The sequence below is a fragment of the Oncorhynchus masou genome, chromosome 32 (genome assembly GCF_036934945.1).
Source record: "Oncorhynchus masou masou isolate Uvic2021 chromosome 32, UVic_Omas_1.1, whole genome shotgun sequence".
NCBI classification, from domain to species: domain Eukaryota; kingdom Metazoa; phylum Chordata; class Actinopteri; order Salmoniformes; family Salmonidae; genus Oncorhynchus; species Oncorhynchus masou.
In genome coordinates, this window is record NC_088243.1 from 59254369 (window position 1) to 59276500 (window position 22132).

Below are 22132 nucleotides of genomic sequence, written 5' to 3' on the forward strand. Positions count from 1 at the left end.
AAGAATAGGCCCTAACAGAAATCTATATTATGTTTCTAGCTCCAGGGAAGTCAATACTTAGCAGAGGGATCATTTAAACATTGAATATTTCTATTGAATCACCCACTCAAGGTGTCCTATCATAATCTGATCCTATTAAATGACTGATCTTCTGATGTCACATGCTCCCCTTCTTATTTCCACTCCCGTCATTGGACATGGCAGTTCTCATTAGTGGCTTAACCAAATCCCCCTTGATTACTCTGCAGTGGTCTGTGACAGTGATCTGCTGCTGCCTGTCACACACCTGTGCCAGCCATTACACACACAGTGCAGTTTAGAGCAGATGGAGAGCCAGTCAGCCGATACGGAGCCTCCACCTCCTCCCAAACCAGAGTTCTGCTACCCTGGCCTACCCCGCGCTGACAAAAAGAGGTTAAAACACACACTCACTTATCCCACCGACTGCTGTCGATGCTGTTTGAGAGCAGCTGTCGATGCTGTATGTTTTCTCCTCCAATCAGAGAGCAGCTTGCATTCTGAAGGTCTGCCCACTCTCTCTACCAGCCAGCCTATAGCAGCCCACAGAGGAACCAAACAGTTCTGACACACCCAAACAAGGTACCCACACACTCAACCATGGATCTCATAGGTCTCTTGTGGGGGTGTGCAGTGCAGAGTGACCCATAGATCAATGTCATCAATAGCATTAACCAAGCAGGCTGGGCATTTTTTATTTTATTTATCCATTATTTTACCATTTAAGTTGACTGAGAACACATACTCATTTGCAGCAACGACCTGGGGAATAGTTCCAGGGGAGAGGATGGGGATGAATGAGCCAATTGTAAACTGGGGATTATTAGGTGACCATGATGGTTTGAGGGCCAGATTGGGAATTTAGCCAGGACACCGGGGTTAACACCCCTACTCTTACAATAAGTGCCATGGGATCTTTAATGATCTCAGAGAGTCAGGACACCCGTTTAATATCACATCTGAAAGACAGCACCCTACACAGGGCAGTGTCCCCAATCACTCCAACACTACTTCCAGCAGCATCTGGTCTCCCATCCAGGGACTGACCAGGACCAACCCTGTTTAGCTTCAGAAGCAAGCCAGCAGTGGTATGCAGGGTGGTATGCTGCTGGCATTAACAAAGCAGGCTGGGCAGGGGGGAGTCGTGCCTTGACTTAACGACATCGTTAGGTTCTAATTTTTCAGAGTAAATAACTCACGGACACTGAAGAAGCTAATTCTTCCCAAAGGGTCGACACAGCTGTAATTCAGACAAAGACATGTCTTCACCACTACAAGTATATATGCTCCACTTTAGGCACTCCTCCTTCTCTCCAATCCTTACATCTTATGGTTTGACAGGAAGAGAGCGATAGGATGATAAACCATCATTTCTCACTTCAGGGGATCTGACCTGACCTCAACCCCTCCTTCGCCTAATCCACAGATGTCCATCCGCTTCCCCTATAGCAATCCTGTAACCTCGTCCCGTCCACCCAACACATTCCAAAGCCATCTGTCTTTCTACAGAGAACCATTAACCTCTGACATAAAAAAACATGTCTCTTTCACTCCAATATATACTATGCTTATGCGTATAACAATGTTCACAGTTGACCCCGAATCCAACAACATGCAGAGCTCAAACCGCTTACTCCACTTGTATGTCCTCACCACATGCAGAGGACCGACTCATGCTATAGTATGCTGCCTGCGCTCTCAACGCTCCACTCTCACTCAACCCTCAGCCAGCCGACGATCCTACACATTCAGCACTACAGAGGAGCCTAATTGTCTTGAAAATGAGCCTTGTCTTGAAAATGTGTTTTAAGGCATGCCAAGTGCTAATGGTATAAATTTAGGTTGTGTTGTCTTCGTCCCGGGAACTTGGCGTAGTCTGTGGGCTGCTGAAAGCTGATGCGAGGAGGCCCAGACCTGGTTTCAATGTGCTGGTTAAATGAGCTGCTGGACAAGGGAAGCGGGAAGAAAATAATCTCGTTATAACATCCCCAGCCCAGGCGGCGGGTTAGTGGTAAGGAGATGGCAGCCTGTCACTCGGGTTAGCGCACACCAGGCTACTCAGAGCCAAAGAGTCTTTGGCCAGCTCAGGCTTTATAGCCACGGCTATGCTAATGCTTATGTAAACACTAACGCTAACTACGCTAATGCTAATCTCAGCCACATCAAAGCCAGAGGCGACCACACTCAACTACAGTACAGCACTCTGGCCCACACTACGCTGCTTTGCTCTCCCCTCAAGCCCTGCTTTATTATTCTTCAGCCTACAGCCCACTGTTCTGTTTATTACCACTGGCCCCAGCCTTATTGCCTCCCATTCTTAACTCGCCTTAATCTAACTTTAATTAGTGTGTGTCCGGACTTTCTATTAATCCTCCGGCTTCCTGGTTTAAAATGGAGCATCCATCCACCGGGGCCGGAAAAGCCTTTTACACGACATGACTTCTAGACCTTGATATCACATAGACAGGAGTCAGGACACCAGCACTGAGGATGTTGTTCCGAGACTGAAGAAGTCACTGAAATGAGACTGAAATGGTGGCTGAAATGAGAAACTGAAATGGTCCTTTTTTGAATATCTGAAATTATGCAGTGCAGTGTGGTTGTGATTGAGCTCCAACAGGCTAGGCTAGCGCCCAGTTCTCTTCCACTGCCTGGGGCTGCTTAGTGACCTTTGACCTTCTGATAATTGCTTCTGTGGCCTCACTTTACCCCTCAACTGATAACAAATCACTGCCTCACCAGAGGAGTCCCCTGCCAGTCCCTAGTTGGACATAAAGACATAGAATAGTGAAGCAGCTGCAATTAAAAATGGAACATTCACACTATGGTTGTGTTTCCTTGCTCAGATGAGTCAACGCAACTCCCAATGGGTGAATTCCTGACAGTTCATGCTGGGTACATAGCCGAAAAAAGTGTCCCAGTTGTCCCAAAAAATGATGGCCTCCACGGATGTGGAGGAACCCCCTGCGTTGGCAAAATGGCTGCAAACTGCGGAGCGTTATAGTAGCTCTCCCACACCTGGCTCACGCAACAACGCTGCTCAATTAGCAAACAAATTAAACAAAACTTTGAATCATTTTGAGACTAGAGGAAATAGGATGACTGCTATGTTAAACAACTGCAGTCACAGTTGCCTTGCTGGTCAACAGCCTTCTGGCTATTGTAGTCTTTTGACTGCAGAAAAACAGGAATCGAAAGTTGAGGCAGGCATGCGAGGGAAGGGCAACTTATATTGAAGACGGCTTGCACTGTATATTGATCAGGAACTAAAGCCTGCTAGAGGGAAAGATTCTTAAGAAGAACTTTGCTTTTCAGATACAATTATCATTCATTCAGCTGATACTGTATATCTCAAATTCTTGTTCGTGTAGGATAGGACAACTCTGTATCTACTACATACTGTACATTGAAACTAATTACATTTCTTTGTCTTGTCCATCTAAAGCTTTGCTCCACTTGTAATTCAGCTGTGCCTCTCATACTGTCCCCTTGGTCCTTCTTCGCTGTCCTCTGTCAATAACGGCGACACATCAGCAGCCAGCCACCTGCTCCCTGTGGACCATGTGTGTCACTATCTCTGTCACGTTGTCACTGGGTCCGCTCTTAACACTCAAACTAATGGCTGTGGCTCCCTGTGATCCAAATCATTTAAAGGGGTTAAACTGATGGCTGTGGCTTCCTGTTCTCCATCTCATTTAAAGGGGTTAAACTGATTGCTGTGGCTTCCTTTGTTCTGAATCATTTAAAGGATGTAAACTGATGGCTATGGCTCCCTGTGCTCAGTCTTATTTAAAGGGGTTAAACTGATGGCTGTGGCTCCCTGTGCACCGTCTCATTTAAAGGGGTTAATCTGATGGCTGTGACTCCCTGTGCTCCGTCTCATTTAAAGGGGTTAATCTGATGGCTGTGGCTCCCTGTGCGCCGTCTCATTTAAAGGGGTTAATCTGATGGCTGTGGCTCCCTGTGCGCCGTCTCATTTAAAGGGGTTAATCTGATGGCTGTGGCTCCCTGTGCGCCGTCTCATTTAAAGGGGTTAATCTGATGGCTGTGGCTCCCTGTGCGCCGTCTCATTTAAAGGGGTTAATCTGATGGCTGTGGCTCCCTGTGCTCCGTCTCATTTAAAGGGGTTAAACTGATGGCTGTGGCTCCCTGTACTCCGTCTCATTTAAAAAGGGTTAAACTGATGGCTGTGTCTTACTGTACTCCGTCTCATTTAAAGTGGTTAAACTGATGGCTGTGGCTCCCTGTGCTCCATCTCATTTAAAGTGGTTAAACTGATGTCTGTGGCTTCCTGTACTCCGTCTCATTTAAAGTGGTTAAACTGATGGCTGTGGCTCCCTGTACTCCGTCTCATTTAAAGTGGTTAAACTGATGGCTGTGGCTCCCTGTGCTCAGTCTCATTTAAAGGGGTTAAACTGATGGCTGTGGTCCCTGTGCTCCGTCTCATTTAAAGTGGTTAAACTGATGGCTGTGGCTCCCTGTGCTCCGTCTCATTTAAAGGGGTTAAACTGATGGCTGTGGCTCCCTGTACTCCGTCTCGTTTAAAGGGGTTAATCTGATGGATGTGGCTCCCTGTGCTCCGTCTCATTTAAAAGGGGTTAAACTGATGGCTGTGGCTCCCTGTACTCCGTCTCATTTAAAGTGGTTAAACTGATGGCTGTGGCTCCCTGTGCTCCGTCTCGTTTAAAGGGGTTAATCTGATGGCTGTGGCTCCCTGTGCTCCGTCTCATTTAAAGGGGTTAAACTGATGGCTGTGGCTCCCTGTACTCCGTCTCGTTTAAAGGGGTTAATCTGATGGATGTGGCTCCCTGTGCTCCGTCTCATTTAAAAGGGGTTAAACTGATGGCTGTGGCTCCCTGTACTCTGTCTCATTTAAAGTGGTTAAACTGATGGCTGTGGCTCACTGTGCTCCATCTCGTTTAAAGGGGTTAATCTGATGGCTGTGGCTCCCTGTGCTCAGTCTTATTTAAAGGGGTTAATCTGATGGCTGTGGCTCCCTGTGCGCCGTCTCATTTAAAGGGGTTAATCTGATGACTGTGGCTCCCTGTGCTCCGTCTCATTTAAAGGGGTTAAACTGATGGCTGTGGCTCCCTGTACTCCGTCTCATTTAAAGTGGTTAAACTGATGGCTGTGGCTCCCTGTACTCCGTCTCATTTAAAGGGGTTAATCTGATGGCTGTGGCTCCCTGTGCTCCGTCTCATTTAAAGTGGTTAATCTGATGGCTGTGGCTCCCTGTGCTCCGTCTCGTTTAAAAGGGGTTAAACTGATGGCTGTGGCTCCCTGTACTCCGTCTCATTTAAAGTGGTTAAACTGATGGCTGTGGCTTCCTGTACTCCGTCTCATTTAAAGTGGTTAAACTGATGGCTGTGGCTCCCTGTACTCAGTCTCATTTAAAAGTGGTTAAACTGATGGCTGTGGCTCCCTGTACTCTGTCTCATTTAAAGTGGTTAAACTGATGGCTGTGGCTCCCTGTACTCTCTCATTTAAAAGGGGTTAAACTGATGGCTGTGGCTTCCTGTACTCCGTCTCATTTAAAAGTGGTTAAACTGATGGCTGTGGCTCCCTGTTCTCCGTCTCATTTAAAGGGGTTAAACTTATGGCTGTGGCTCCCTGTACTCCCGTCTCATTTAAAGTGGTTAAACTGATGGCTGTGGCTCCCTGTGTTCAGTCTTATTTAAAGGGGTTAATCTGATGGCTGTGGCTCCCTGTGCGCCGTCTCATTTAAAGGGGTTAAACTGATGGCTGTGGCTCCCTGTACTCCGTCTCATTTAAAAAGGGTTAAACTGATGGCTGTGGCTTACTGTACTCCGTCTCATTTAAAGTGGTTAAACTGATGGCTGTGGCTCCCTGTGCTCCATCTCATTTAAAGTGGTTAAACTGATGGCTGTGGCTCCCTGTACTCCGTCTCATTTAAAGTGCTTAAACTGATGTCTGTGGCTTCCTGTACTCCGTCTCATTTAAAGTGGTTAAACTGATGGCTGTGGTCCCTGTGCTCCGTCTCATTTAAAGTGGTTAAACTGATGGCTGTGGCTCCCTGTGCTCCATCTCATTTAAAGTGGTTAAACTGATGGCTGTGGCTCCCTGTGCTCCGTCTCGTTTAAAGGGGTTAATCTGATGGCTGTGGCTCCCTGTGCTCCGTCTCATTTAAAGGGGTTAAACTGATGGCTGTGGCTCCCTGTACTCCGTCTCGTTTAAAGGGGTTAATCTGATGGCTGTGGCTCCCTGTGCTCCGTCTCGTTTAAAATGGGTTAAACTGATGGCTGTGGCTCCCTGTACTCCGTCTCATTTAAAGTGGTTAAACTGATGGCTGTGGCTCCCTGTGCTCCATCTCGTTTAAAGGGGTTAATCTGATGGCTGTGGCTCCCTGTGCTCAGTCTTATTTAAAGGGGTTAATCTGATGGCTGTGGCTCCCTGTGCGCCGTCTCATTTAAAGGGGTTAATCTGATGACTGTGGCTCCCTGTGCTGCGTCTCATTTAAAGGGGTTAAACTGATGGCTGTGGCTCCCTGTACTCCGTCTCATTTAAAGTGGTTAAACTGATGGCTGTGGCTTCCTGTACTCCGTCTCATTTAAAGTGGTTAAACTGATGGCTGTGGCTCCCTGTACTCCGTCTCATTTAAAAGTGGTTAAACTGATGGCTGTGGCTCCCTGTACTCCGTCTCATTTAAAAGTGGTTAAACTGATGGCTGTGGCTCCCTGTACTCCGTCTCATTTAAAGTGGTTAAACTGATGGCTGTGGCTTCCTGTACTCCGTCTCATTTAAAAGTGGTTAAACTGATGGCTGTGGCTCCCTGTACTCCGTCTCATTTAAAAGTGGTTAAACTGATGGCTGTGGCTCCCTGTTCTCCGTCTCATTTAAAAGTGGTTAAACTGATGGCTGTTGCTCCCTGTACTCCGTCTCATTTAAAAGTGGTTAAACTGATGGCTGTGGCTCCCTGTACTCCGTCTCATTTAAAAGTGGTTAAACTGATGGCTGTGGCTCCCTGTTCTCCGTCTCATTTAAAGGGGTTAAACTGATGGCTGTGGCTCCCTGTACTCCCGTCTCATTTAAAGTGGTTAAACTGATGGCTGTGGCTTCCTGTACTCCGTCTCATTTAAAAGGGGTTAAACTAATGGATGTGGCTCGGTGTTGCTTAAAGGGTTACAGCTAAATGAGTCAGCTCTGATACAAATCTACTCTAACTGTCAGACAGCTGAGCTCCTAACGACATCTTCATGGTGTTTCTGATTGGCTGATCCCCCTCTGTTCCTATCTTATTGCCTTCTATACCAACATTAAGATTATGAGGATTGTCATACACCTGGCAGAGGTATTACTCAGGTAATATTTCACTCTATGTGATGTACTATGGTTCATCTCTGTCTGGTGGAAAGCAGAGAAAGCATACAAGGCTCTCTTTCGTCAAGATAGCTCCTGTGGGACAATAATAAATAAAGCTAGCAATGAGTGGCCAATTTCTTGCTGACGTGGTCAGTGTGCTAGATTTAGTCCTAATAGGCCAGTCAGGAAAACAAACAGCTTTTTCTAAATGGGGGACATGGCCATGTCTTGCCTGTCCGCATCACAGTCCCACTATGGAGTAGCCTTTGTGAAATAGGGGGTTTCATGTGAATGGGCAGCAACCTATGTAGCCTACTGCACATGTATCTTATATGTCAGTACGGCTGCTATGAAAACACAGTAAAAATTTGACACCACCCAAAATGCATAAACACACGTAGGTGCATGTACTCTGAAATATTATAATATCCCGGCTCTGTATAAAAGAGGTCATTGTCATCAGCACAGTTTGACACACATAACCACAATTATGGAGGATTATCTTTAGATAGGAAAAAAATACGGGGTAGTGCATTTCTGGATCTAAAACAATCCAAACTCTGCTGTAATCCAAACATTCTGAATCGATACATAATCCCACACCTACATGAAAGAGGTCCTGTGATCCTTTCAGCCATTACTTTGATAAGAGAACCGGGGTTTAGAAATAATAAATAAATATTTAAGATCAGTCATGACACGAATAACCGACTTCCAGCCAAAGCCATCTTTACGGATAATCACATAAGTACCCTTTCAAGCCTGACTTGCTACAATCCCCCTACAGTTCATCACTACATCTAATTTGAGTCAAATCCACACCTACATACTCTCAAACCCTGCCCATTGGCACAGTGTGAGCATTTCAATATCTGAGAATGAATGAATGATGAAGACCAGACGCAAGGCTGTGTTTTCACTCCTGGCCCTTTCTTGAATGAGGATTAAAGCATACCAATGAACACAGAGGCAGCCATATGATGTGGCCGATTTAGATGTGTACTAAGGGAGCAACGGTAGACCATGATGCCAGGGGTCAGGATGAATAGAGAAAAGAGATAAGGAGAATGAGAGGGATTGAGGAAGAGCTTTATACAAACCCATTCACCTCATAAAACACACAGCTTTCAGGATTGGCACGGACCAGACTGACTGATGCATCATAGCAGCCAGGTATTTAGGGGATTTTAACGGCAGGTCACTGACCCCGGCCACACAATGATGAAATGACAGAGGAGCTAGATCTACTCTACCTCGTACCTTTTTGGTGTCATTGTTTTGGGGATGACACACACTGCATGGTAAGGCCTTGCACCCATGGATGGTTACTGGAATGAACTGACTGAAAGCAACCAGGTCAGTCATGGCAACTTTACTGAATGAAGAAAAACTCCTGGAAAAGGTAATGTTGACAAATCACTTCACCGAAGGACCGTGACACTTTATTAATCATGTGCCAACTCACACAACACCCAAGTCTATATGCCTTGTGGATACTGAAGCCTACATTTGGGTGCTGAATGGTGTTCCACTCCTCTTAAGGGCTGAGGACAAAGCAGGACAGAGACAGACAGATAGACAGACAGAAAGCACCACTTACAGTGCCTCGCCAGCTAGCGAGGCTGTCCGTCAGTGCCCACACTGCCCGGGCACGGCGGGCAGAGCGAGGAGCTGGAGAGACAGGACCCCTAACCTTCCCAAACATCTCAGGGCGGTGCGGCGCGATGCAGAGTGGCAGGTCTCTGATGCGCGGCTGCGAGCCAGCCTCCTCGGGGCAGCGTAGCCGGATCTGCGTCAGCACCGTGAAAATTGTCTGACAGGGCACACTGGCCCTGGCGCTGCCAACATCTTCATCCACATTCCGTCTATACTCTGGGAAATCGACTTAGAAAATGTCCTGTTTGCAGTGTTTACACACAGCATAATTAAAACATGAACAAGTATAAAAATACTAACTACATGTACTGCTGAGTGCAAGTAAGTTTATGTTTCACTTTATTTCATTGGGTTATATACTCTATGTCAGACATACTGTGCATGGCCACATCACTGTGAAGTAAGGACATGATGAGATGTTGTACCGAGATCCTGCCTGGTTCAATCAGCGGCGTACAGTCAAACTCCACTTGCAATATCATTCAAAATCCAACACATCCCATAGAGACTTACAAACTTTCCACTTGCATTTGAGGTTTTCCCCTTTGCCGTGAGTTTCCACTGCAGCTGTCCGTCAAATCACATAGAAAAGCACTTTTTCCCTCTTTAGCGATTGTGGGGTAAATAACTACTTTAGAAGTGAGTGACATAAGATCAAGTCTAAATATTTTAGCTTGACGGAATGGTATAGCCTTCTGTACGCAAGGATCACTTGTCACTTCTCAGCTACTAGTTAGTGAGTTAGCGCCATAACATCACCCAACAGCAGCGTTAAGCTAACAACATATCCCCAGCATGGCGATTTTGTGTAGAAGATAACAAACCTCTTTAGCACTATTCTAATCTCCTCCTTTGTCTTTGCTGAAACCGACCCCGTCCAATTTAAGTGGGCTTCCGAGAGAGCCAGCCAGCTACTAGATCAGAAGATGGTAATGATACTGTAGGCAGCGTGTTGTTTAGCCAATGAGATTAGAGCAGGTGTCACAGCAGAGCAGGGGAGAGCTGGCTCCTTTGTGATTCAGGAAGCAGTCACTCCAAACTCTGGATATCTATTGATTGGCCAACGTGGCTGCCCTGGGCTGAATTAATATGGCGGCAAATATGCAAGACTTATACCTTCTGCTCGGCTTATGTCGTTAAAGAGGCAATGACAGAGACAACAAAAGAGGTCTGAGAGTCTTTAAAAAAAGCAGGCCACAAAGAAGCCTGGGAGAGAGAGAGTACTATGTTAAAGGAGATGTCACGTTTGATAAGTGATTTCTGTAGAAGAATATTCGAAAACACACGACACATACAATAACAAGAGGCTTTATAGTCTAAGACTAGAAAAGAGAGACGAGAAATGTCAACATAATGACTATGTAAACTAGCATTGATCCCGTTGATTTCCCAGGCTCTGGGATGCTGGGGTTGAGGCCGGGATAGCAGTTACGCTTCGATACACCACTCTGTCCGGACAACTCAGGCTCACTAGGGTGCAGGGAAGCTCACAAACTGATTTGCCTGCTTTGATATTGGAGGGAGGCTTTATCCCTACCTAAAACATGGTTTTCTCTTGCTACCGTTCTGTAAATCACATGTAATAGTACAGGATGTACTCCTATCTTGTGAAGCATGACCTTTCACTGAGTGAGCCAACGCACAGAGAATAGATAGCATTTCTTATTATCCCTCTATTCTGTTACTGTCCTGCTACTCACACACATACACCCTTTTTAATGGGAACAGAGAGCATTGGGGCTCGATTTAATCCGCTGCACTAAGATCCGCGTTATAGCACAATTTAAATGTAAAAGGCAATGTTCCCAGCGTTCGCGGGACGACATTAACGGTAAACACTGCATACGTGGGCTCATTCAGAAATGACCATTCCATTTCAATCGCGCCATAACGCGGATCTTCAGCGCTACGGATTGAATCGAATCCTTTAAAAAAATATCCACGATCAAAGAGTTTGGTGAGATGTGCTAACGTTTTGTCGAACTGTGACGCAAGCGTAGGGCTTAAATCTAGGCCTGGAACTTCATTCCATTATTTCCAGGGTGTAACTCCCTTCCTCAATCCCATATTGTTCTTAAAAAGAGCAATGGAATTGATCTAAATCTGAAACTCCAAAGACAGTGAATAAAAAGTGATGGTCATATGGACTATTATTGACATCTCTAATACACAGTGCTCTATGCACGGTGGATCGTTCACTTTCCTCTGTCGGTGCTGATTAGTGTCTGAGGCTAAAATAAAATGAAATTGATTAAAACTTTAGTTGATCTAACCACTTCTGATGTACAGTGCCAGTCAAACATTGGGACACACCTACTCATTCAAGTGTTGTTCTTTATTTTTACTATTTTTTTAAATTGTAGAATAATAGTGAAGATATCAAAAATTATGAAATAACACATATGGAATCATGTTGTACCCCCAAAAAAGTGTAAAACAAATCAAAATAGATTTTAGATTCTTCAAACTTGCCACCCTTTGCCTTGATGATAGCTTTGTAAACTCTTGGAATTCTCTCAACCAGCTTCATGAGGAATGTTTTTCCAACAGTCTTGAAGAGGTTCCCACATATGCTGAGCACCTGTTGACTGCTTTTCCTTCACTCTGCGATCCAACTCATCCCAAACCATTTCAATTGGGTTGAGGTCGGGTGATTGTGGAGGCCAGCTCATCTGATGCATCACTCCATCACTCTCCTTCTTGGTCAAATAGCCCTTACACAGCCTGGAGGTGTGTTGGGTCATTGTCCTGTTGAAAAACAAATGATAGTCCCAATAAGCATTAAACAGACAGGATGGTGTATCACTGCAGAATGCTGTGGTAGCCATGCTGGTTAAGTGTGCCTTGAATTCTAAATAATTCACTGACAGTATCAACAGCAAAGCATTCCCACTCCATCACACCTCCTCCTCCATGCTTCACGGTGGGAACCACACATGCGGAGATCATCCATTCACTTACTCCGTGTCTCACAAAGACATGGTGGTCAGAACCAACCATCTCAAATTTGGACTCATCAGACCAAAGGACAGATTTCCACTGGTCTAATGTCCATTGCTCATGTTTCTTGGCCCAAGCAAGTCTGTTCTTCTTATTGCTGTCCTTAGAGCAGTGGTTCTTTGCCGCAACTCGACCATGAAGGCGTGATTGACACGGTCTCCTCTGAACAGTTGATGTTGAGATGTGTCTGTTACTTAAACTCTGTGAAGCATTTATTTGGGCTGCAATCTGAGGTGCAGTTAACTCTAATGAACTTATCCTCTGCAGCAGAGGTAACTCTGGGTCTTACTTTCCTGTGTCGGTCTTCATGAAAGTCAGTTTCATCATAGTGCTTGATGGTTTTTGCAACTGCACTTGAAGAAATTTCTTGAAATCTTCCATACTGACTGACCTTCATGTCTTAAAGTAATGATGGCTGTCGTTTCTCTTTGCTTATTTGAGCTGTTCTTGCCATAATATGGACTTGGTCTTTTACCAAATAGGGCTATCTTCTGTATACCACCCCTACCTTGTCACAACACAAGTGATTGGCTCAAACACATTAAGGAAAGAAATTCCACAAATTAACTTTTAACACGGCACACCTGTTAATTGAAACATTCCAGGTGACTACCTCACAAAGCTGGTTGAGATAATGTCAAGAGTGTGCAAAGATGTCATCAAGGCAAAGGGTGGCTACTTTGAAGAATCTCAATTATAAAATATATTTTGATTTGTTGAACACTTTTTTGGTTACTACATGATTCCATATGTGTTATTTCATAGTTTGTCTTCACTATTATTTTACAATGTAGAAAATAGTAGCAATAATGAAAAACCCTAGAATGAGTAGGTGTGTCCACATTTTTGACTGGTACTGTATAATGCTGTATTATGACAAGGATACTGTGTGTGTGTGTGTGTGTGTGTGTGTGTGTGTGTGTGTGTGTGTGTGTGTGTGTGTGTGTGTGTGTGTGTGTGTGTGTGTGTGTGTGTGTGTGTGTGTGTGTGTGTGTGTGTGTGTGTGTGTGTGTGTGTGTGTGTGTGTGTGTGTGTGTGTGTGTTTGGGGGGGTTCAACCCAGACCTAGGGATCTGGAAAGTGTAATGTGAAACTTGAGGTGAGAACATCTCAATAAGTGAAAGCATGCACAAGTCAACTGCATTCGGCTTCAAGTCCAATTTACCAAGCAAGTGATAAAGCAATGGACTGAATAAAAAAGGAAAACAATTACTGGAGGACAAAGAAAAAAGGTCCACACTCTTACTGTTGGCGCTGGAGAAATGTCACAGAATAACATGTTTGGAATATAGTCTATTAGACATGCATTAAACAATATATGTGAGATCAAACTGAGCCCTATTCATCTGTTTAGGGCGAATAGCGCAGTATTTACCAAATAAAGCAGGAAACATGACAAGCAGGGAAGCTGGTGGTTATAATTCAAATATAATATTGGTTTTAATTATGATCATCTTTCAAACAGCACATAATCAAAACAAACATTCCTTTCAATGGAATCATAGGCTATTAATAAATTCAACATAGCCTACAGTACTAATATAAAGCAGATGAACCCTGAACAAACTATTTTGTAATTGAATATGACTCCACATTGGCTGCCTCATTGTCAGTTTCCAGTAGCTGTTGGATACATTCTGTTTTGATGGGTTGCCTTGCCATTGATTGCTTCAATTGACAAAAATATGCAATCATCAAAACAAAAGGGATGAAAGCCTGTGCATGCCAGCCCCCAAACTGTCATGGACAACCTCGGTGTAGAGCGCACACATCGACTAATCTCGCTGAGGTTTCTCTGGCAACCTTGCCTCCCTTTGTCTCCATGGCAATGGCTCGCCAGTTTACATCCCGACACAAAGCGAGGCTTTTCTAGAGACGTGCAGAGGCTAATTTTTACGCAATGGGTCATTAGCGCATGAGCTGCCAAAACAAATGGTGTGCCCACGTCATATTAGCGTAGAACTCCCCTGTGTGTGATTAGAATATGAGGTTGAAAGCTGGGCAAATGCAAACCCACGTAAAAAAAAGATGCAAGCAAGAACAGAGGGGATTTCAAACGGATGCCAGTGACATTGTTGTTCACTGCCTTCACATTAAAGCGACAGCACGACCATTATTCATGTAGGTTAACCAATGCTCATTAAAAAAACACTACATGGTTTGATTTTCATTATAGTTCTTGGTTTTGTATTTTATTAATGTAATATTATCAAATATTTATTGTTTAAATAATGAAACCAATAAAGGAGATACACTACTTGCGTAAGCATTGGGTTATAAGCAGGTTATAACATGTGCTAATTCTAGATGGCTACTGGTTGAGTCTGAAATGACACCGGCAAGCCACATATGCCGCCATTCAGTAGCTGGCCTACTATTGTTTTCAGAAATCTCAAAGGGTGAGCAGAGGATGTGTGGGAGATGAATGAGCGCACGGTCGCTTTAAACCAGTGATTTAGGAGCAGCAATCTGTGCGTTGCAAGGCTTGCCTCTTACCCTTGGAAGCATCCTTATCTTCTTTTGGCTTCGCCACTTTTCCGCTCATAGATCCCAGTTTGGATGTGTAATTCCCGATTTAGACAAGAATGGAAATCCGTTTAATCGCTTGCAGACAATTTCTTCAATGAAATCCTTTCCAAAGCTACCAGGTGCTGAGATAAGGGTTCTGTTAGACAATTAGAAAACAGTGCAATTAGTCTTTAAGGTTTTATTTTGATGAAGCAAGTTGTATCAAGAGAGGACTACAAACAAAGCAGACCTGTGGGGCCGTATGATTCCATGTATGACGCCAGCTGTCAATGGATATATCCAGTTATTGATACATTCTACCCACATAGCCTACCTACACAATTGAGTTCACAAAGCGCATCTGAAAAATTGGTAAAGAAACGCCTTGGTATCCATGAACCATCACCACCATAAAAGCGTTTGAATCTAGTTTGTCTTACCTTATCTCCTCCACGTTTTCTGCTACATCAATGCACATTGATAAAGAGAAACGCTTCCAACATGAATCCCGCTATGTTGCATGCAAAAATCACGACCCTCTCGGTTGTGTCAAAGGAACTGAAAAAAAAACTAAGAAAATAAGAGCAGGGCTTCCATGCGCGCGTCAGTCGACGTCAAAGAAAAACGGAAAGTGCATCACATTAAGATTACATCAAAGGAGCAAACGTCTCCACATGGGGTATCCGCAGATGCCATCCACTACAACGGACGCAACCGGGTTTTCTTGAAGCCTATGGTGACTATTCTATTCAACACGAGCTCTTCCAAGGCATTTCACACGCTGGAAAATATAGCACACAGATCAACAGGATCCACAAAGTGAGCGCTGTATTCCATCCCTAACACACATGCACAGTCGGTGATGCTACGTTTAGCTCTATACGTTTAATAAAATGCATGCATTTTGGGCATGAAAATAAATTGTTTATAATAAATCCGCTTCGATACACCGTTGCTCTAAACGCGCGCGTTGGATGGGGAGCGTGAGGAGCGCTGTGACCTCGGCGTCAAGTAGCCTACTGTAGAATCAAGAAGAGTGGCCGGGCAGCAGATTACGCAGCATTGACAAACACAATCTATTAAATTGTTTGATTGTTGTAGGCGAGTGTTTCCTTTAAAACTGTCTGAAGGAAACCAATAGCCAAAATAAGCGTGCCATTTTTTTGTTATACCTATATATGGACAAACCAATGTTCACGATGTAAATGCATTATATGATATTATGGTTAGCCGTTTGCTATTCGAATCATCAGTACACTTTGAAACAATTCAGTGACTAATAAAGTACATAACCTTTACGCACAAGTGCCAATTACCGAAACAGTCCCAAAGGACGCTCTTTATATCAAATATCGTTGACATACATAATGTTACAGACCAGCTAAATCAGACAACTTACAGTATTATATATATAGTCAAAAGTATTCCAAGTAGTCCAAGCAAGCATATAGCCCAGAAATCGCAGTCCACGGAAACTGGAGCAAGTCCCAAGCCACTGAAGGAAATAACTCACCTGGATGAACGAGATGGAGAGGCAAAAACTGTTGAATTGACAACGAATGTCAGCGCACTTGCCTACAAAATATGTCTTAAGTGGATACGTAAACATTCAGATGTTCCAGATGCTAACGGATCAATATGAACGGCTGCTTGTATATGCTTCAATATGTTATTCCTTTTCAAAAGGGGTGTTTTAAATACCTTTCTAAAGTTTTGCTGCGCTGACAGATGCGCAGTGGAATGCAAACCAATAGGCCTCGTGTACTAGTCGATATCTGGGGGAAATACTGCGAAGGAGAGATGGCATTGCATGCGTAATTCTAATTGGCTGCAGCGTTATTCGCATTAGCCTACCATGTTTGAGTCCCGTGAAGTTATAATTACCTTTAGTTGTGTAGTTGGTCGTTGATTCATTTAAATCAGTCATTTAGCAACAGATGCAACGAAAAACATTATGACATTCATAATCATTTAAAATAGTGGACAATTACACGAAACGTTCATTTATTCGTTTATTTGTCACGGACAATGTACAATATACCAATCCACCAGATTTAGCTAGGTAGGTTTTTAATCTGTAGTCCCTGGAAGCAACTATTTTACGCAACAAAAATGTGAATTGGCACTCGTTGGTACAAAGACCACAGGCAACGAAACTCTCAGCTCAGAAACCATCATTACTAGTTTATAGATCCACAATATATCTTGTTATGATTGAGGATTAACTAACAGGATTATGGTACCGCGTGTGTGTTATTGCTAGTGAATCTTCGCCGTCGTTAACCCTTACATTCCTCTCTGGGCCAATAACGCCGCGCAAAATTATTAGTAGACTATCATATTGCCAAAAGCCATGGTAATGTGACTGTGTACAATGTGAAATGTTGATTTCAGAACAAAGATAACTGTAGGCTATCAAAGCATGTGAGACTACATGATGCTTGTTTTTAATGTTTAAGACCTGCATCCAATTTTATGATTTTCATTGGAGTTTAGTAAAATTGCGCAGCCAATAGCTGTAATAGATAAACCAAATTAATTACCATGTAATTACGTAATTGTAGTGACATTTTTTGTAAAGTGGGTGTGTTTTGTCTTGCCACTGAGTTAGATTTGAACATTTTTTTTAAACTGCGGCCTTACCTTATGTTGACAGTTATTTGTAGCCTTGGCCGTAGAAGATGAGAAAAAAGAAATAGAAACAGTAAAAGTCAGCGTTCACCCCATATTTAACACATGTAAATGTACCCTAGACAGGATCAATGTGTGATAATCAAGTCGACAACACCAGACGCAAAATCCCGAACTGTTTGATACATTTACTGCGCAACATGTCTTGTAACACGAAACTTGCCCCTTCTAACTTGTCACGAAGTAGAACTGCAAATTGCGGTCCTAGGTCGAACCCTGCATGCGTTGTGTCAGTCACATTGTCACCTGGCAGTTTCTGTGCCTCTCATCTGCAGAAAAAAAAGTCTGTGGTTGAGGGTCACAGGATCTATACAGTTTCTATTTTTAGTGTTAACTGGACTCCTTAAAAACTTTCTTCGCTTATTCTCAAATTTGTCAAGATATTTCAAGTTGGCTTCTAGCGGCTGTAGCAGCCAAACTGCACTTCCCTTTCCGCCTCTAGGAGGGAGTAAGAGCACTAACTGGCCATTGGAGACCCTGCCAAATTTTAAATAATGCAATATAGTAAAATGTGCCTGCTGAAATCAAACTACAAGTTCATAATTATTATTATTACTCTGGAACCAAAACCGTAAAAGCTACCATCACCAGAACAACTGTAAAACGTTAGACTAGCACTGGTCAGGTTGCTAGAAAAAATATTGTTGATACTACTTTTCACACTACAACCATATTTGCGGAAATCACAATGGCCATAGACTTGAATGGCAACAATTCTCATCATAACTAGTCTTCAATCATTTAACTAGAAACGCCATTCAACTTTTAAAATGTGCATACCGGTCTGGAATAGTGTGCTTGTATACACATTTTTGAAACCATTTATATCTTTTGAACTACTGCTCACCGCTGCTCTGTCACGTTCTGACCTTAGTTCTGTTATTATATCTTTGTTTTAGTATGGTCAGGGCGTGAGTTGGGTGGGTTGTCTATGTTCCTTTTTCTATAATTTGGGATTTCTGTGTTTGGCCTAGTATGGTTCTCAATCAGAGGCAGCTGTCAATCGTTGTCCCTGATTGAGAATCATACTTAGGGAGCCTGGTTTCACTTTTGAGTTGTGGGTGTTTATTTTCTGTCTTTGTGTGTGTCGCCAGACAGGACTGTTTCGGTTTTCATTTGTTCACTTTATTGTATTATATTTCAGTGTTCATTTTGATTTATTAAAGATTACAAATTGGTCCGATCTATCTTACTCCTCATCAGAGGAAGACGACGAACATTATATGCTCTTGATCTGTTTCAGCTATAAATACCACCCCAATATTGACATGTGCAGACGGCTCAACTTTGATGGCTTCAACACAGCTTTTGCTACCATTCCTACTTCATAAACTATATTCCCAGTCAGTATTAGGGGCGGCAGGTAGTCTAGTGGTTAGGGCGTTGGACTAGTAACCAAAAGGTTGCAAGATTGAATCCCTGAGCTGACAAGGTAAAAATGTGTTGTTCTGCCTCTGAACAAGGCAGTTGACCCACTGTTCCTAGGCTGTCATTGAAAAAAAATGTTCTTATCTGGCTTGCCAAGTTAAATAAAATTAGGTAGAAAGTTGCGGCCCTGACCCCTCGTGGGAAAAACAGCTTGTGGTTACCTAAGTTACACTTTCCTTGTCGTCTGCTTGTTTTGGTCAATTACAAAACTACATTTAAGAAAAGTACAACCTGTCTAAAGATTATTTTTCAACATTGCCTGCTCCCGAGCTTTCTCACTACTTAGGAACAAATGTCATATTCATGCCCCTTTTGATGACGGTGCTAGTAGCCACGTGAGTAAGTGCTACCGACCGCAACATTAAGCTAGCCACGACCAACAACACAAAGAAATGGATTATACGGCTATAAGTAGTGAGTGGAGTTACAAACGGACTATACTAAACAAGTTAAATGTCTTACCTGTGATGAAATGTTTTCCACACACATAATATTAACAACAAAGTTGCCTCTTTTACTCCGGGGGTCAACGGGAAAGATTGTTTGTTTTCCACAATTTGAGGGTGTGGTCAAGGCAAATTCATTATTACGTGAACATCGACTGTGACTATAAAGCTTGTTATACAATGGGGTCTAATCCTGAATGCTGATTGGTTAAAACTGCATTCCAGCCGGTGTCTATTCCACAAGATACCACTGGCTAAAGCTATGACATTGAAATGCATATTTACTCTGTTCCATCTCACTGCACAATCCACTGACTCATCAGCCCAGCCAGACGATTTTCAAACTTGATCTCCACTGTAAAAAGCATCTAGACATTGTCTCTAATTTATTTTAAACTAGCATTTGGTTTTCAACAGCGGGGATTTGTATAAACCTTGCTTTCTGTCTCTCAGACATTTCCAACATGGTTTCAATATTGAAGTTGGATCTCAAGCCATCCCATAGTAATGCTTGTTGTGAGTCATAGATAGACAGGCAGGCAACTTTTCTCAGACAGTTGAAATCATGAATCAGCTTGCATCATTTGGATATATAGAAATACATGTCCATTGAAAACAGATACAACTAAACAAAATGCAGCTAGTTTGCTGTCATTCCAGATTCAGTTTTGTCACGCCCTGACCTTAGAGATCCTTTTTATGTCTCCATTTTGGTTTGGTCAGGGCGTGAGTTGGGGTGGGCATTCTATGTTTTCTATTTCTGTGTGTTTGACCGGGTGTGGTTCTCAAATCAGAGGCAGCTGTCTATCGTTGCCTCTGATTGAGAACCATACTTAGGTAGCCTTTTCCCACCTGTGTTTTGTGGATAGTTGTTTTCTGTTTTATGTCTTTCTGCACCTGACAGGACTGTTTCAGTTTTCGTTCATTCTCTTTGATAATTCAGTGTTCAGTTCTAATAAAAGCATGAACACATACCACGCTGCACCTTGGTCCTCCACTCCTTCCAACAGCCGTTACAAGTTCAAAGTGATTGTGATAGCTGTGTTGTTGGCTAGCTCCTCTGAACAACAGTGTTCTGATGGGAGCACATTTTCTATTCCGGGCAAAAAAAACATAAGCTCATTGTTATGGATGTGTCCAAATAAATGTAACTAGAAAACAGTATAAACAAATGAAAATGCAGCAACTTTACCGCTTTTCTGTCTGCACTGTCTGATGTGACTAAGTTAGCCGTTGTTGGCTACCAGGCAAGCAAGGGATAAGAACTTTGCCAGCCAGTATGGCAATGGACATTTATAGCGAACGACTGGGTCACGTTCATACATACAGAACAAAAAGGCTTAACGACTGGGTCACGTCCATACATACAGAACAAAAAGACTTAAAGACTGGGTCACGTCCATACACACAGAACAAAGAGACTTAACGACTGGGTCGAATCTCTGGTAACCGAATCCACAGAACGGAAGACCAACCGACTTGGGTAGCAACCTTAGATTTGTGTTGGGACTTTATCTCGTGGAAGGATGAAATGGTATGAATAAATTCATGAAAATAAATGTTTTTATCGAAATATGTCAGTCATTATTGGAATATGTTGGTAAAAGGGATTATGTCCTCAAAGCCGGTGTTTGGAGGATATATTGGTAAGACTTGCCAATACAACATTCGTGACAATATCCTCCAATATCCTTAATTTCAATGGCAGAATGCAGGCTTCAACATTCTAAACTGAAATCACTGGCACAAAACATTGTGGCAGTGATTTCACTGGGGGTGGCTACTTTGAAGAATATTTTAGATTTTTTTAAAGTAGCCACCCTTTGCCTTGATGACAGCTTTGTGCACTCAAATCAAAATATATTTATGATTTGAGTGTGGAAAGCTGTCGTCATGGCAAAGTGTGGCTACTTTGAAGAATCTATAATATTTTGATTTGTTTAACACTTTTTTGGTTACTACATGATTCCATGTATTATTTCATCATTTTGATGTCTTCACTATTGTACGATAAAGAAAATAGTAAAAATAAATTAAAACCCTTGAATAAGTAGGTACTCCAAACTTTTGACTGGTACAAGTATGTTTTTTTCACGCATCATTCTTTCATCATTATTTTGTTTTTAGTTAACGTCTACAATTAGACCAAAAAAAAACATTGAACACTAAAAATATACCTTGAAAGTACGACCAGTAAGATCAGTCTGGACAAAAGACAGATAAGCTCAGAAAACATTGTGCGAAAATACCTTAAAAACATACATATTGCCAAATGTTGTCATGTATCATGGTGGTTCTCTGGAGTGAATTCATTGGCAAATGACATGGCCCTTGACCTTTTCATGGTGATAAAGAGATCCCCACCTTTTGTTGTTGTTTATAGGCATATAGCCTTCTGGTTGAGGAGGGTTTTGTTCTAGGGTTTGGGCCATTTCTCTATAAAATTCCTATTTGCTCAATGCCAGGCAAGATATTACTTCCTGTCATAAATATAATGCATTTTTGAGCTCACAGGGCTCTTGTCATCAAGAGCAGGCCACTAGCTCAGTCACCTTGCGCACAGCACAGGTTGTGACTAGGTGTCCACTGACTAACTGCTCTCTGCTCCCTGACTCAGTCCATGAGAAGTCATATACTGTATCACACCTGTCAGATGGAGTAATACTAATAGTTTTGCTGGGGAGGAAGTGAAGTGTACACTTGTTTAGCTCTGTCTTGATACCCAATATTGATGTTTGTTTGTGATAGATAATATGTGATATATGCCATTTAGCAGACGCTTTTATACAAAGCGACTTACAGTCATCCGTGCATATGTATTGGGTGGCACCGGAAATGTAATTAACTAGGCAATCCAACCCTCAACCCTGGCGGAGAACATTCTTCAGGGGAGACCAGGGAAAAGCCTAACATCCCAGTCCAACAGTGTGGGCCAGATGATCATTGTGGGAGTGTTACCCTTGTACTTGAACGTAGCAGTGCTAAGGAGATTCCTGTTGTCATGTCCATCAGAAAAGCTTTGGTCCCTCTGAGGTTAGATAGCCCTGGTTCCCTAAAAGTATTAAC

At 43.0% G+C, this 22132-nt stretch overlaps 1 protein-coding gene across 3 annotated transcripts in view; it reads right to left on the reverse strand.

Annotated features, from left to right (window-relative positions):
* The window catches only part of LOC135526331 (fibroblast growth factor 13), a 205694-nt gene extending 189659 nt beyond the window's left edge, over nucleotides 1–16035 (reverse strand). For 2 of the 3 annotated variants that reach the window (XM_064954619.1, XM_064954616.1), the window contains exons 1-2: nucleotides 14942–15492; nucleotides 14490–14658 (exon numbers count right to left, since the gene is read on the reverse strand). In XM_064954619.1, the coding sequence (XP_064810691.1) occupies nucleotides 14490–14538 (49 nt within the window). In that variant the 5' untranslated portion in view covers nucleotides 14539–14658; nucleotides 14942–15492. Of the gene's footprint in view, nucleotides 1–14489; nucleotides 14659–14941; nucleotides 15493–16014 lie in introns of those variants that run through there. The other variant, XM_064954617.1, reaches the window with a different exon arrangement.
* Between the last annotated feature and the right edge of the window lie 6097 nt (nucleotides 16036–22132).